General features: G+C 43.5%; 1 protein-coding gene across 4 annotated transcripts in view; it reads right to left on the bottom strand.

Annotated features, from left to right (window-relative positions):
• Positions 1-9,342: 9,342 nt before the first annotated feature.
• Positions 9,343-15,220, bottom strand: part of igf2bp1 (insulin-like growth factor 2 mRNA binding protein 1) — a 63,663-nt gene continuing 57,785 nt past the window's right edge. Inside the window, exons 8-15 of one of the 4 annotated variants that reach the window (XM_078284748.1) lie at positions 14,312-14,434; positions 13,868-14,043; positions 13,583-13,623; positions 12,663-12,779; positions 11,991-12,065; positions 11,265-11,396; positions 10,532-10,645; positions 9,343-9,863 (exon numbers count right to left, since the gene is read on the bottom strand). In XM_078284748.1, the coding sequence (XP_078140874.1) occupies positions 9,684-9,863; positions 10,532-10,645; positions 11,265-11,396; positions 11,991-12,065; positions 12,663-12,779; positions 13,583-13,623; positions 13,868-14,043; positions 14,312-14,434 (958 nt within the window). In that variant the 3' untranslated portion in view covers positions 9,343-9,683. Of the gene's footprint in view, positions 9,864-10,531; positions 10,646-11,264; positions 11,397-11,990; positions 12,066-12,662; positions 12,787-13,582; positions 13,624-13,687; positions 13,841-13,867; positions 14,044-14,311; positions 14,435-15,220 lie in introns of all 4 variants that reach the window. The other 3 variants (XM_071906000.2, XM_071906002.2, XM_071906001.2) reach the window with 3 other exon arrangements.

Raw genomic sequence — 15,220 nt, 5'->3', positions numbered from 1 at the left:
GTCATAGAGAGGAATTAAGAAATGTAACACACAGTGTGTGTGTGTGTGTGTGTGTGTGTATTTTCTGTGTGGCCACTGGACGTGACAGGTGTTCATGGGGAACATGTTTGTACAGCAAGCCTGCAGTAAACACACTCCTGCTATGTGTCTTTGTGTGCAGGTGACACCTGGTGGCTAAAATATGATACTACAACAGAGGGCAGAATTATACAGTGAGAGAGAGAGAGAGAGAGAGAGAGAGAGAGAGAGAGGTGTCCAGACCAGGATATGAAAGTTTGCCTTCATTCACGACTTCAAATTAATTGTTTTTCTCCTCGTCTGTAATAGGCTACTGCACGTTAGTTTACTGTTTCTGACCGACTCTGGTTTGATGTTATCTCTGTCTCTTAAGCAAGAATTAATGTCACGTTGTTCGAAAACATCTAGACCTGAGATTAAATCAGGAACTGATACAGACTCTTTCTGCGTGGTGGAAAACTGTAGCTACTATAGGGACGCCTTTAAAGCTCATATCAGACCAAGGTACCAACTTACAGGGTGGCTGAACATGAGCTGAGTCACCTGACCTCTGAGCCCAGCTTACCAAGTAGCAGCTCCATGTTTTAATTGGAAAAGGGAGATCCGCTCCCTGAAGCAAGCACCTCAGTCAGCCCAGTTGGTAACCAAAGTACTACTTTGGGTTCTGCTCAAAATTGGGGGTATTCTCACTTTCAAGCCCCTTGTCCTACACCTTGTCTGATACTGTAGGTCCTGACCCGGTCACCCCTCCTTCCCTGCTGATGGAGTGGCCACATGCATCACTGCCCCAAGGCGTATATACACAGATGGAGAGACAGCCAGCTTCTGAATCATCACTTTTGGAAGCACTCTATCAGGAACTACCTTCCCGACCCACCCTACATGGACCTCAGATAGGCTACAGCAGATCAGAAATTCAGTGGAGCTGCTATGGTTGATGATGAGTTGTTCTGTGCTCTGTGGTCGGTTGGACACATCTTCCAAATCATCTCTGGACCAGACAACAGAGTCAGGACTGTTGCAGTGAATGTAGGAGACCGCACCGACTTGCGCCCCTGTCACACGCCTCCCTGCCCTGCCACAGTAAAGCGCTGTGGTCGTTTCTAGGACTGTGCAGATTTGACAGGATGCTGAATCTATATTTGTAGAGTGGTATGTTTGCTTGTGTCTTGCACTGTGGACCCCAGGAAGTCTGTCGCTTGTGCGTCGACCAATGGGGATCCACAATAAACAATAAACTATCACTATGCACTGAATGTGAGGTCCTGTTGTCCCTGAGGATCAGTAGGTAGGCTGTGTGTCTGCGCACTTTATATTGTAAAAGTTAATATACTAGTGACTGCAATGCACACACACACACACACACACACAAAGACCACTAAGAGGCAAGAAGATCCATTTTCTCATCTTTTAATAACACATTCATATCTATGCTCTGTTTTGTTTACAAGGAGTTTAAACAAGTGTTGATGAGGACTAAAGGAATCAGGCAGGCAGAGGGTGAAAGTCCATATACTGTAAAGACCACAGTGCCATCCAGTGGAAGGAGGGAGACACTACAGCCGTGCCTTTCTCGCACCTTGCGTCTCAGCTGAACCGAACAAACCTCAGCCAAACCGACTTGGGCTGAAAGCACACAGGAAAAGAAGGTTGGGTTTTTAACTCTTCGCGGCTAAGATGTGATCTTGTCATGGCTGCATGAACTGAACAGGGTGCATGGAAAGCACCACAGGCATAGTGTTTAGACCGCTGTGAAACAAACTGTGCCACAGTAGTATCAAAGGTTCAATATTCTATTTTGGTTTCAATCCAACCATAGTGTCAGGATAAGAGCCGCAGAAAAAAACACATTTGAAAAGAGCTGAGCAAATTTAAGATAACCATATCAGCTGAGCCCTGATCAGATTAGGTTGAGTTGAATCCAGCTCAAAAGGACAGCATGAGAAAGGTACATTTGCAGAAATGGTGGAGGGCCATCCTGCCTCCCTCCTTCCACCCCTAGCTCCACAGTCAGCTAAAACAACAGGTCCTTTTCCTTTTTCAAATGACTCATTAGAAGTGAAAATAGATCATCAATTGGTTTAGGAGGTCCTCGCAGGGCGCTCTAACTCATGTAGGCTTTTCACAGAGAGAGAAAGAAAATGCTAAATGCACCCAAACACAAGAGATACAATCCTCTGTCATTTGAAAAAAAAAAACAATGAGAGAGAAAATTAGAACTCAACCAAAATAAAACATGAAGAATATTTTTGAAGTTAAAAAAGCGTAAGTTTAATGAAGATGAACAAAAAAAAAAACAAAAAAAAAAATGCAAATCGGATAATGAAATCTCATTTATGTTGGGGATTTTTTTGGAAGAAGAAAATAAAAACAGGCGGTAAGTTCTTCTCTCCCCCTTTCAGTTTATTATTCCATTTCATAATCCTTTCAAAAACATCTAACAACGGAGGAAAAAAAAAAAAAAAATCATCTTTGGAAGAAGTAAAAGTTTTTTCCTTTAATAGACTATCCACTACAGTATATGGAGATGCCGCTACCCAGTTATTCATTTACCTATATTTCTTTCGAGCATTTTAAACTTTTTTTTGTTATTTTTTGTGTCCTTTTTCAAAAAGATTTTACCATTTTCCTATTTTTCCTAAGAGGTAGATCAACAAAAAAATTACATGGTTACAGGTATCGTGCCCCTTGATTCAGGAAGTGAAATCACAGGGTGGGGAAGTGGGGCAGCAGGACAGAGCTGAAGGAGGATTGTGGGTACTTTAGTTTTTCATGGTCTGAGGCAGGTAGTGATCTGTGGAGCTGAGTTGCGACGGGGGAATTTAAAATAAGTTTTAAAGTAAGTTTTATGACTCAAAGCGGTAGGCTATTAACGCAAAAAACTCTGACTCTGTTTACCGACTGGAATTTGCATTTTATGCCTGGAAACTTTAGGAGGAACATTTTGATCCAGGGCGTAAATACTAAATTAGCAGTAACTGTTCTCAGAGCAGCGTGTGGATGTCACTCCTCTTTATACTTGGGCCAAATACAGCACTCAGTCCAGTCAGGCTAGTCTGACCTACAGCACAGCCCAGTAAATGAACGCTGTCTGACACTTCAAAACTAAGAAAATCCTCTTCCTCCCTCCCTGCCCTCAGCCCCACGCCGCCCTGCACCCCCCCCCCCCCTCCCCCCAGCCCAATGTGTCCATATTGTATTTTTTTTTTTTTTTTTTTTTTTTTTACAGTCCCATCTCTTAGCTGGAGAGGTAAAATTTCAAAAAACCGAAAAATAAATTAAAATCGAAGAGGAAAAACAAAATCATGACCGTAACATGCACTGTCCGTCTTCTCTGTCTGCGTGTCTCGTCTGTCTGTCTGACCGACTGACTGCTTTGCTCTTGTCCATTTGTGATAAAGAAAACAAAAAAAAAACAATCTTCTGGCTGAGTTTTCTTTTGTTTTGAGGTAGCGTTCCTAGTTATGTGTCAAGAGGTTTGTTTGTTTCGTCTTGGTAGGCGTCCCTCTGCCGTGTCTCCGTTTTGTTTTTGATAAGTCAAGACTGGAGCCCACTCTGCTGAGGGAAAGGGGGGGTACACGACACGAAGGAGTTTGCGCCATTTTATTTCAACAGTCATAGCAAATTGTCCTCACTAGAGCTTGGAGTCTGTCCGTCTGTCTGTCTGTCTATCTGTCTGTCTGTCTATCTGTCTGTCTGTCGTTGTCAGGCTGAGCTACATGCTGTGAAGTCCATAAAGCGGGTCCCACTACACTGCTGCACGAGAGGGCGAGAGATTTTATCCTGGTGTCAGATATTCCAAGCTCATGTCGAGACCTTTTAAGCGAAATTGTCTTCTTACTGGCAGCAGACGATGTTGTCAGCCTCAAGGAATTTCACTTCTTTCATGACAATATGAACTCTCATTAACTTGCTGCTAACCAGTCATGAAATCTTCAAGCAAGCAATACCTTGAAATAAGCTTGATGCACCTGAGTACAAGACAAATTCATCTGCTCTGCTCAGCGTTTCATTTCTTTACAGTGCGGGGTGTCAGGTTTTGGCCCAGGGCTAAAAGTCACCCCGCAATGCCAAACTCTGTCCACTAGCTAACACAACTTATCAACATATCACTCAAATTGCATAAGGAAGGACAGAGCATTTGCGTTTTTTTGGGAGCCAGATTCACACAGGCACAAACAATCTGCTTTGTAAGTCTTTGCTGCACGAATCTGATCTCCTCCCTGCTGTCTAAATAGCGACAAACTGCATGGAATCTGGTTTTTATCCTATTTACTCAGCATGGAGAAGATATTTAAAGAAATTTACCGATTCCATTTTCTGTTCCTGTGTGAATGCAGGCTTCGATTTGAGGCGGTCTTTATATGTTTTTTTTTGTTCTTGTGGACAGAAATGCGAGCCATTCTTATTGCCACAGACCAGGAGCGGTAGCAGGGTGTTGTGTTTCACAGCACTCTGTCTCGCTGAGTGTGTGGAAACACAACAACCCTAAAACGTATTGTTTCTCTCTATTGTACGTAAAAAAAACAAGTTGAGAAGAGTTCAGTTCCAAAATGAAATATCCACCATTTAAAATGTGACACCTCCTAATACAACATCACTGCTGGCATAATAGTAAAACTCACTATGAAATATTATTGAAGTTAGTTATCTTAAGACCTTTTCTTATAAGACAGTAACTTTTTGAGTATAGGGTCACCTGTTTGGGTGAAATATGAAGTCTTTTAATTTCGGGCGACATTTATTTTTCTCGAAATGGATATATAGCATTTTGGAATGAAACCCTTCATGTGTGTTTGGCACAGTTATTGTCATGTACTGAGTTACAAGTTAGTAGTTCATCGTATTTAGTAGCCGTTTCATTAAGAGATCTGTTCATTAGAAAATAACACAAACCAACAAAAATTGATCAAATTAAACTATTTTCAATTTCCAAACTAGAGAGTCAGAAAATCGATAGTCAAAGTTGATGGTTAAAGTAGAAATAGAAAGGTCTTGAACAGAAGTGAGCAAAACGAACACGATGGAGACCAGCGCAAGAGAGGGCGAGGGACCCTGACGTTCCCGTCCGCTCCAAAAATGAAATGATTTATAAAATAAAAGAAATAAAACATATCTCTACCTCTTCTCCTGGAGTACAGAAGGGTACAAACAAAAAACGAGGAGAGAGAGAGTGAGTGAGAAGGTTGTGTGGCTAGATAGAAGGATGAAAAAAAATAAGGGAGGAGAGATGGTGAGGGGGTGGGGGGGGTGGGGAGGTTTTGTGTGTTTGTGTGAGTGATGCCGTAGCCACTACCGCTGGGCTGTTCTCTACAGTTGCATTTCAAGTGATCAAACACAAAAAAGGCATTTCTTATACATTGTAACAGAAACACTCCTTGTTTCTATTACAGGTCAGTCATTAACACAGTGGAAAACTGATCCCACCCTGTTCCCTCCCTGCCCAAGTCTGGCCACCTCCCCTCTCCCACCCCTCCTCCCATCCTTCTTTCCCCTTTTTCCTTCCCTCTCTACCGTCTTAAAATTGCATCGAGTTTTAGATGTTTACAGGAGGTTCTCGGTCGTTTTCGATAGTTTTGACGTTGTCGACATATTTCATCAATTAGTGCAACAGTACGTCCCCAGATGTCATGTCCAAAAAAAGCTTGCTGTATTGTCAAAACAAAAAAAAACAAAAAAAAAACAAATAAAATAAAAGAATCATAACCAATCCAAATGGCTGCAGGCTGAATAATGAATCCTAAATAGCGTGTCTTGGTGTTTGTGAACAGAGCTCTATGGGTTGGAAAGAGACGGAAACTTCACGCAGGGCAACTTGACCATGGGTGTGCGGTCAAATAGGCACACAAACTCGCACACGAGCAACACTGCAAGGGAACCTGCTGGGTTATTCTGTGTAGTAAGCTAGTGGGGAAGTTCAAACACACCGATTGCCCTTGTGACGTTTAAAATAACAGGCCGAATATGGGCGATATCCAGTATGCTAAGCGTGCCTGCCGTGTTGAATTGTGAAGTTACCGTCTCTGGACAAAAATGGAAGCATAGAGACAACAGAATAGATATTTTCCCTGTTGATGGTGAGCTGGTAGGGTAGCCGATGAAGCCAAGTTGATGTTGGTGGTGTCATGAGGCGCAGGCAAGGCATTGAAAACATTGTGAATTATCTGGCAGTGTCCTTCAGTGACCTGGCGCTTTCTGTACTCTCTCAACGGCTGTTCCCTAATCCTTATTTTTTTTTTATGGTAACTTTTTTTTCTCCAAAGTTATTTCAAAAATACAAAAGTATTGTGATCGTGTTCACCTCTTTAGCATCTTATGTACAGGTTTTAATCTATTACTTAGCTGTGTTAATGCTGTTTTTCAACTCTCTTGCTTTTTTTTTTTTTTGCTCCCATTTTTTTTTTTAAAGGTTCTTGGATTTCCCCTCGGTCGGTTGGAACACAGACGGAGGGCCATAGGTTCTCGTCCTACTTTTTTCTGCTTTTTTCACCCAACCACATCCCCCGACAAAATGAACACTTAAAACCAATGAACACAAAACACACCCACCCACATTCAATTATACACCCACACACACACACACACACACACACACACACACACACACACACAAACACACACAAACACACACACATATAGCCAACAGGGAGCATCTGAGGTGTTGTGGTCAGTGCACAGGTAATAAATATTCACATTCAGAGTAGTCAGAGCTAGTTCAGGTGTGTGTATAGGTAGAATGCCTCTTCAGTCTCCTTATACAGTTACATTGCTCTCTGGCACAGCCACCAAGGATGGACTGCTACTGTTGCGTTCAATATAACTCTTGATTCGGGAAGTTTCCGACCTCCAGGTGAGAAAGGTAAACAAGGAGAGGACACTGCTGCCATCAGAGCCAGTGATGGGACATTGACAAATTTCACTGAGCATTTGTTTTTTTTAAACCTCACTTTCATCTGTCCTCTCCTCGGCGTCAGAAACTTTCCGTCTCCAAGTTGTTTTGAACGCTTAAGCCCTCTCATAATGTTTGGCGCTTTATGATGATGTCATCATTATAAGGCAGGAGAGGAAGGTCCTTCAGGGCACAGGGCGGGCAAGCAGCCACACGAGGGGGGGGGGGGGGGGGGGGGGGCGCTGTCTTAGAAAAGAGATACGGTGACATCATCCAGGCGCGACCTGAGGAGGAGGTTTGTCCTCTGAAACAGCCTGGATGGTCCTTCAGCTTTAGTTTCAGTTCATCAGTTAGCACTACAATCTCAGCTTGTATGACAAACACATATCAATAATGATCATTAAATATCATCCATCTGATGACATCAAGAGCTCAGTAAATGAGCTCCCGGTAGCACGTTTGGTCACCATGTGCACTTCAGGACCCTCCTCTCGAGTAACACCACTCCCCATTGGCCAATATCCCGTTTCAGATAACGGCTGCTCCAATCACACCTCAGAAAGACCCAGAGGACGTTTCCTCACCCAAAAAGGCAAGACGGCACTCAACCCATTTCCTCTCTAGACCAGCACTCTGGCATTTTATCTCTCTCTGCTGAAAAACAGCCTCCTCGTCATCCTGAGCTCATTCAACCAACATCACACCGAAAAAACAGAAAAAAATAACCAAAGCAACAAGACAAAACCTAAAAAAAATACTTTTTTCCTTAAAAAAATAAAAAATATTCAGGACTATCAGCTTTTCTTTTCTTTTTTTCTTATATAAAACACCAGCAAGCAAAAAAAAGTTAGGAATACTGAGGTAACTTTACCCTGAGGTAGGTTTTTTTCTTTTTCATCTCATTTCTTCTCTAATCTGTTCTAATCTTGGCAAGAGCGTCCAGGCGTAGACCCCGCCCCTCATTATCATACGCAGGCAGGGTCTGGAGGCTCCGCCCACAGGCCTTCGGCAGATTGGGAGAGAGAACAAGGAAGCCACTCCCCTTCATTCTGATTTTACCTTCTCTGAGCTCAAGGCAAGGAGCTTTGGAAGACTTCGCCTTTGTTTCCCAGGCTTGGCCAAGGCCAGTCTTGAACTTAGTTTACTACAAGCATTTCTGCACTGAGGTCTACCTTGTCCTGTTGGTTTACAACGGAACAAAGACGACCTCAAGGCAAGGATGGTTTTAGGAAACCCAGCCCCCCTGAGGAGGAAGCCATCCTATTCAAGACGAGCCTTCACCTAAGTCTGAGAATCAAACCCTGGAAGAGGGCAATGAGCAGAAAGTATCAGACACACCTTGTCTGTCTGTCATTGCAGGACTTATTAATAAACTTTAAAGGTGTAGCAAAACCTCACACCTGACTCGCTGCCTTCAATACATTCACCCGAGGGGCCGGGCTAACTCACATATCATATATATATAATATATATAAAATATGCCGTTTAAGGCGCGGGCCGCTCGCCAGCTAGCATAGCTGCTGGCGGTTTTTTTAACGTTGGTTTGTTTTATAATGGTTCCGCATCTCGGAGCTAAGCCGCTGCAATAGAACTGCAGGACCAGCCGCGACCTCCGCTAACCTTACTGTCTCTTGCTGCGCCCTCCGCCACACGGCTAAACATGGGGGGGTTCAGTGCCTCCCCAGAACCCGGCCTCGCTGTAGGCTACATTATGCTACACATCATAGACTAGGGACTGGGAAATATACATAACACCCCTTTAAAAAAAGGCAAGGCGGCCAGACGCAGCATTTCTTAACATTTACATGAAGATTATATATTTACAACCTCATATTTTCTTCTTTTTTCTTTACTTTTTTTTTCATCTAACCCCTCCGTTAGTCGGAGAGGTCTTCAAAGAGCAGTGTTAACATCTGCGGCCCCTCTTCTAGACTCTCATTGGCTAGGGTTAGGGGTGGGTGGGGCTATTGCCTGACCCTTGACCTACCCTGTGCCGCTGCAGCAGTTTCCCCGCCCCCTCTCCCGGCTCCGCCTCACTGCATTCTATCAATAATAGCTCTGAATAAAACATTTCTATACATATATCTCTATCTTTAAAAAAAAACCACCCTTAAAATATAGGACTGACTGCAGATGGTTGGAGAGGTCCATAGGGGGCGACAGAGGGACAAACGGGCCCCTGTAGTGTGTCTCAGAAAACACAGATCTCTCCTCCCAGAGGCTGTAGCAGCCGACCTCTTCCCTCTAGGCACTGCGGTAGATCTGAACACATGTGGACAGGTGTAAGCAACAGCAGTAAGGCTCCGTCCTAACTTGGAGAAAAATGTCAGCCATATTGTTTACACCGATCCAGTGCCGTTCAGATCTGCAATGGTTGCAGCAGACGAGGTCAAGGAGCTGGTTGGAGCCCTACCAAGGCACACTAGCAGGACACCGCCCCTCCCTCTCTCCATCCCTCCTTCCCATCATCCCTCCATCCTCAATCAGTCTTTCTTCTGGCCTGGCATCTGGTCTCTGTTCTCAAGTTTTCTTTCTTAATCCTCTTTTTTTATTCATTTCATCTTTTGTTTTTATTCCTCGTCTCTCTAAACGTCTATCTTTCTCTCTATCGGGCGTAATCCCTCCTTCTTAATATCTCTCCCTGTCTATCGCTGGGTCCGTGTGTCGCACTCCTGTATCCGTCCGTCCGTCTGTCCGTCTATCCGTCCGTCCATGTATCTGTCTGTCTGTCCGTTAGGCAAGGGGCCCCACATCATTCATGAGTGGGCGGGGGCCCTCACTTCCTGCGTGGCTGATGCTCCTGAGCCAGTCCCTGTGGGGGGGGCCCCATCTCTGTGAGGCCCTGGGGGTGAGGGCTGGGGCTGGGGCCGGGGCCGGAGCCGGAGCCCATTCCCATTCCGCTTTTCTGCTGCTGTTTTACCTGGGTCAGGATGTCCCGGATCTTCCTCTGAGCCAACTAGAATACAGAGGGGAGAGAATGGTTTGATGATGGTTTGAAAATGAAAGTGGAGCTGCAACAGAGAATGTCCCATCACCCCTAATTGAAACCCTTTAGATTCACCTTATTTGCCCAAATTAAATTCTAGTATGAACACTTCTCTGCCCCCAGGAAGTGACAAATCAAAACTTAAGAACAAAATCCAAAAGTGTCTCCTAAACAGCGGTGAGTGATCTTTTGCACAAAACATCCAGGCAAGAATAGGAAGAAGAATAGAAAATAATTGTTCACCCCTGATACACATATGACCGCATGTTATGTAGTTTCATACTCACTGTTCATTCATTCATTCATTCATTCATTCACCACTTATTCCCATTCATGGTCATGGGGGGGCTATCCCAGCATGCATTGGGTGGAGGGCACCTCTTGTGATATTTGTTGTTGTGAAGAATAAATAAACCATTCAGCCATATGGCCTACCTGACCATCATATTCCCCAGCCACTGTCAGCACATATCAGACTGAACCCCGACCATAACCTTTAAATTCATCAAGAACTAATGCTTGCCATTTTGTCAGAGTTGGTGTCATCTTCCAAACAGTGGATTTTAAACACTCTTCTTCACACTGAACCATGCTTATGAGTAGAGGCTAACGATGGAGCGGGAGAATAAGAGGTGTACCTGGCTGGCGTAGAAATGTCCAATGATCTTGACGATGACCTGGTCGTTTTCATCGGGGGTCTGTTCCCTGGGGACCACCACCTCGGCTGCCGTCAGGTTCTGCAGCTCATTCACCTGGTGACACAAATCCAGGTTACATTAGGAGGCAGCGATGGCCTTAATGCGTGGCTTGTTGTAGGTTCAAATACCCGGGCTGGCTGAGAAAATGCGGTTGGGGGTAACTGCTGTCAAAGTGCTGGTTGGCATGAATTTTGGCAGGTTTTTACTTACAAAAGGACACCTTTGTGGAAAAAACAAGGCCCACATTTGTCCTGGTTCTTTGACTTTGTTTACATCTCCATGTTAACATCTCGTTGTCAACACTTCAAAATGAGCTGTTTCAAGACTAGACTTTTTTTTCCCAGCACAAGATATAATAAATCTGCTTCTAAATCCTCAGTGTTCCTCAGCATGTTTTGTTACTCTAATTGTTGTTATTGTTGTTCTCTGAGTTTTAATCACAGCGATTTCTGGTTTCCCTAGGTTACAGTTGCCTCTTTAATCTTCATGTGCCCTCACTGATGTGGAGTGTAAATAAACAAACAAAACAAAGCAGCATGAGCATACAATAACAAAGCAGCATGATGTTTGCAGCTCCGTATTCAACTGTGTTTCTATTTCGGGCGACTTCATCCAAACGATAGAAGACTGTGGATGTACTGGGCATTGTGACTTTAAAGGTAGGTTGGCTCACCGTCTTGCCTCCCTTGCCAATGACCCTCCCTGCAGCGGCAGCAGCCACCTTGATGTGAGTCTCCAGTTTGACCTCCTCCTTCGGCCCAAAGAAGTTCTCCTCCTTCAGCTTGCCGTAGATCCTGCCCTGGGCCTGCAGGGGGAGACACAGAGTCAAATAATGCATATTAATACTGTGCCAGCAGCAGTTTGTTACACCAGCTAGGGCAGGGCTTGATTTGCTCTCAGTTTAGTAAAATCAAAATGCAAATCGAAACTGCAATTGTTAATGATAGAGCATGCACTCCAAGGTATTTCTTAAAAATGGTTTCAATATTTGAACTCAAAATACCATCAAATTAAATTCAATGAATATTAAAGATTTATGGAAATAATGCTATTTCTATTTCTCCATAGAATTACAAATAAAGCACTGCAAAAATACTTAACAAGTCATTTGATCTTGCATTGATTAATAAAATCTTATCTCTAGTAAAACAAATACCATGTTTCCATTGCAGTTGCACTCTCAATTTTCTTTTAACAAATGAGTAGAAGTAAGGAAGATCACTCCACTCGTGTCAAGATGTCACTAGATTCATGAAAAGTCTTGAAACCAATTGATTTGCATTGTAAACCCTAAATTATCTCACTAAATTGACAGATTTTTCTTAACAGAATTAAGAATGTAAGACACATTGCTAGATTCAACGATGTGTTGAGCTGGCGATGTTCTTTTAATGTTTACCTTAAACTGAGCCTCAGGGGGTCCCGTCACTATCACCATCCTCATTTTAGAGTCTGGAGCTTCAGCTGGGGCAATCTGGAGGAGAGGAGAGGAGAGGAGAGGAGAGGAGAGGATCTTTACTTTGAGGGCCAAAACTTTTCCAGTCCTTAAGAAACAGATTACAGACCTTTCTTATAATCCAGTCCCATTTTAATCACTGCAATTTTTTCTCCACACCTGTTTGTTTCGACCTGATGGAAGGCCTGGACGGCTGAAACACGCCAGCAGCTATTTTGATTTCCACACACTTGTTTTGACTTCCCTTCACGCTGACATAAGACTCTGACAGACTTTCATCGTCCCCATATAAGACTGCCATGATTTCTGGAAAAGCTCAGCCTCACTGCACACTCTTTCAGGTACAATGGCTTTCTTTTCCTCTTTAAATTTTGGGTATATATGCCTTGATTAGATTCCCGTTTACATACATCCCCCCCCCACACACATATCAAACTGTTGTACTTTCTACCAAATACATCATATCATCATTTTATTTGATTCCATTCCTATTGTATTAAATTCTATCCTATTATATTCTTTTACATTCTGTCCAACTCTACCCAACTCTACTCTATATTATTCCATTCTATTCTTTTCTATTGTAGTTGTATGATATGTGTCTCCAGTACAGACCTTGATGGAGGCGCCAGCGAAGCGGCTCAGCTGTTTGATATGCTGTCCCTTCTTTCCGATGATGGCTCCTACCGCCTGGGCTGGGATGTACACATGCACCGTCTCCTGCTCTGGAGCCTGCACACACACAAAGCATGGGTTTTATTCCAAAACACTAAATATTCATTTGGGACAAAAAATAAAATTGACATCTGGAATTCATTGTGTAGAGCCCAGGAAGAGCATTTGGTGCTGCAGTACTGGGGGATCCAAACAAAAAAATGGATCAGTCAATATTTAAGAAAATACAAACATAAGATGACTCCGAACTTTTATAGTAAAGCAGATCTCTATCTTGCCAGCAAGCAAGATTTTGTACAAGCGGACATTAGGTTTTTTTCCAGGTGGTGTTTATCTTAGAATGGACACTCATCTTAGTGCAATCAAGAACTTTACGCAGAGCATGTTCTGCCGCTATACAACTCATCCAAGATTGACCACGATAGTGCAGCAAGTTTGCCACCACCCGCATGCCTATGACCCATCTTCCAGTGACTACAAATAAATGTAACCATGAATTCCTGCCAATAAATCAATGAAAATCTGCAATCTGATACTGAAGAATGCAACAGAAAGGGACAGATTTGTTAAAACAGAGAACAAGCCAGCTAAACGTTATCAGATCGTGCTCTGTGCACCTTGGTACAGATATAGGGCACGTTACTATAAAGATGCAGATGCAGACGGGAGTGTGAGCACCAGGCCAAGGCACTTTAAATCAGGCATAAGTTGATTTAGTTTCGACTATGTGGCTTTTAGTAATAGTGGGCACCACGTTGCTGCTGTAGGTTGTATCTCGAAAGTATCAACTTTTCAGGGACTAAGACCCATAGATCCTATAAACAGCAAAATTGCCAAAACTGGAGGTAGGGTTTTTTTACAAAAGCAATGTGTAAAGGGAAGGGAAAGTCATCATGTCGCCCTCTGCTGGTGGCGCTGACTTCTCCCACAAGGAATTTTACAGGATACAGAGCGGGTGTCCTTACCCCGAAGGATCCGTAGGGGGCGCCGGGGGTGGAGTTTCCAGGTGGCGGTGGGGGCATGGTGGAGGAGGGGGGGAAGAGGCCCAGCGCGCCAAGGTTCAGTCCAGGGATCAGGTGGGTCTGTTGCTGTGGAGAAGACCACAAGTTAGAAACCACCTGGTAACGCATGGGGGGTTCAAGTACACGTGTGTGTGTGTGTGTGTGTGTGTGTGTGCAGACTCACATTCATAGCAGCGATGTCGTTGTCGTAGGCCTCTCTGACCTTCTTCATGATCTCCACCTCGGCCAGGCAGCAGGCCTCAATAGGACCTTTGACTGTGATGGTTCTCTCTGGATTATACAGCGTCAGGTCCTGCAGACTGTAGGAGAGGGATCACAGTAGTGTAATAAGAATAAAGATAATGACAGATTCAGTGCAGTCCCATGGCACATGCATGGTAATGAAAGAAAGCTTAAGTCCCCATTAGGGACAATAAAGTCTCAAGCTTGAACTTGATTTGGGTGTTAGAGGAAAGGGACGGTGTGTGTGTTGGAGAGGTCATTGGGGTTATTAACTGTGCACATCCCATCACAGATGTTTGCTTGAATTAGGGCCTACAGAACGCTCAACAAATGTGTGTGTCTTACGGGGAGATGGTGATCTTGGTGTCTGTGTCCTGTTCGACTTTCTTCAGGTTGCGTCCCTCCTTCCCGATCAGCCGGCCGACAAAGTTGTTGTGAGCCAGGATCTTCAGAGGAACCTCATCAGCACTGCAGAGGAGGAACACTCACGTCATTTTGGAATTCACTTTTTTTATTGAAAAAAAAAAAAAAAAAATCCAACATTTCAAGTGCCATATAGAACAACAAGGTTTCATATAGCACAATAAAGATTCTATACAGTACCAAAACATTTTCTACACAGCACCAAAGAAAAGTTTCTCTACAGCACCAAAAAGGGTCCACAGCACTAAAGGCGTCTTTACAGCACCACAAAAGGGTCCATGTAGCACTAAAAAAAGGTCCATAAAACAAAAAAGTTCTGTATAACACCAGAACTGTATCATATAGCAGTGGAAAATAAAAATCATATATGGCAGCATATATGATATGGGTATGTTCAAGTATGTCTACTGGTGACTTTGTGATGTTGTGATGAAATGCCTTGTGATTTTGCTGCAAACCAATTTCCCCACGGGGACAAATAAAAGTATCTATCTATCTAAAAGGGTCTATTCAGCATCAGAAAGGTTCCAAACAGCACCAAAAAAAAGTTACACAACACCTACATAAAAAAAAGTTCTGATTAGCTCCAAAAGATCTCCCCTTACTGCCAAGGAACCCGTGAAAAACGAAATCCTTTTAGAGTAAACACACTGCAGGGGAGAAACACATCTCAGTGCAATATGTGACATTTTGCACATTACATTTCCGGCATTTAGAGCGACTTACAATGAGTACAACAGCAAAATAAGCTTAAGCTCCTAGTTGCCAATATCACAAGCGACTAACAAAAAGGAGTGTAAGGTGAAAATCATGAGTACTACGTTAGTGCAG

This window comes from Centroberyx gerrardi, chromosome 7 (assembly GCF_048128805.1).
Source record: "Centroberyx gerrardi isolate f3 chromosome 7, fCenGer3.hap1.cur.20231027, whole genome shotgun sequence".
Classification (NCBI taxonomy): Eukaryota; Metazoa; Chordata; class Actinopteri; order Beryciformes; family Berycidae; genus Centroberyx; species Centroberyx gerrardi.
Note: the sequence above shows the minus strand (reverse complement) of the source record. Positions and strands in the feature narration are given on the sequence as shown.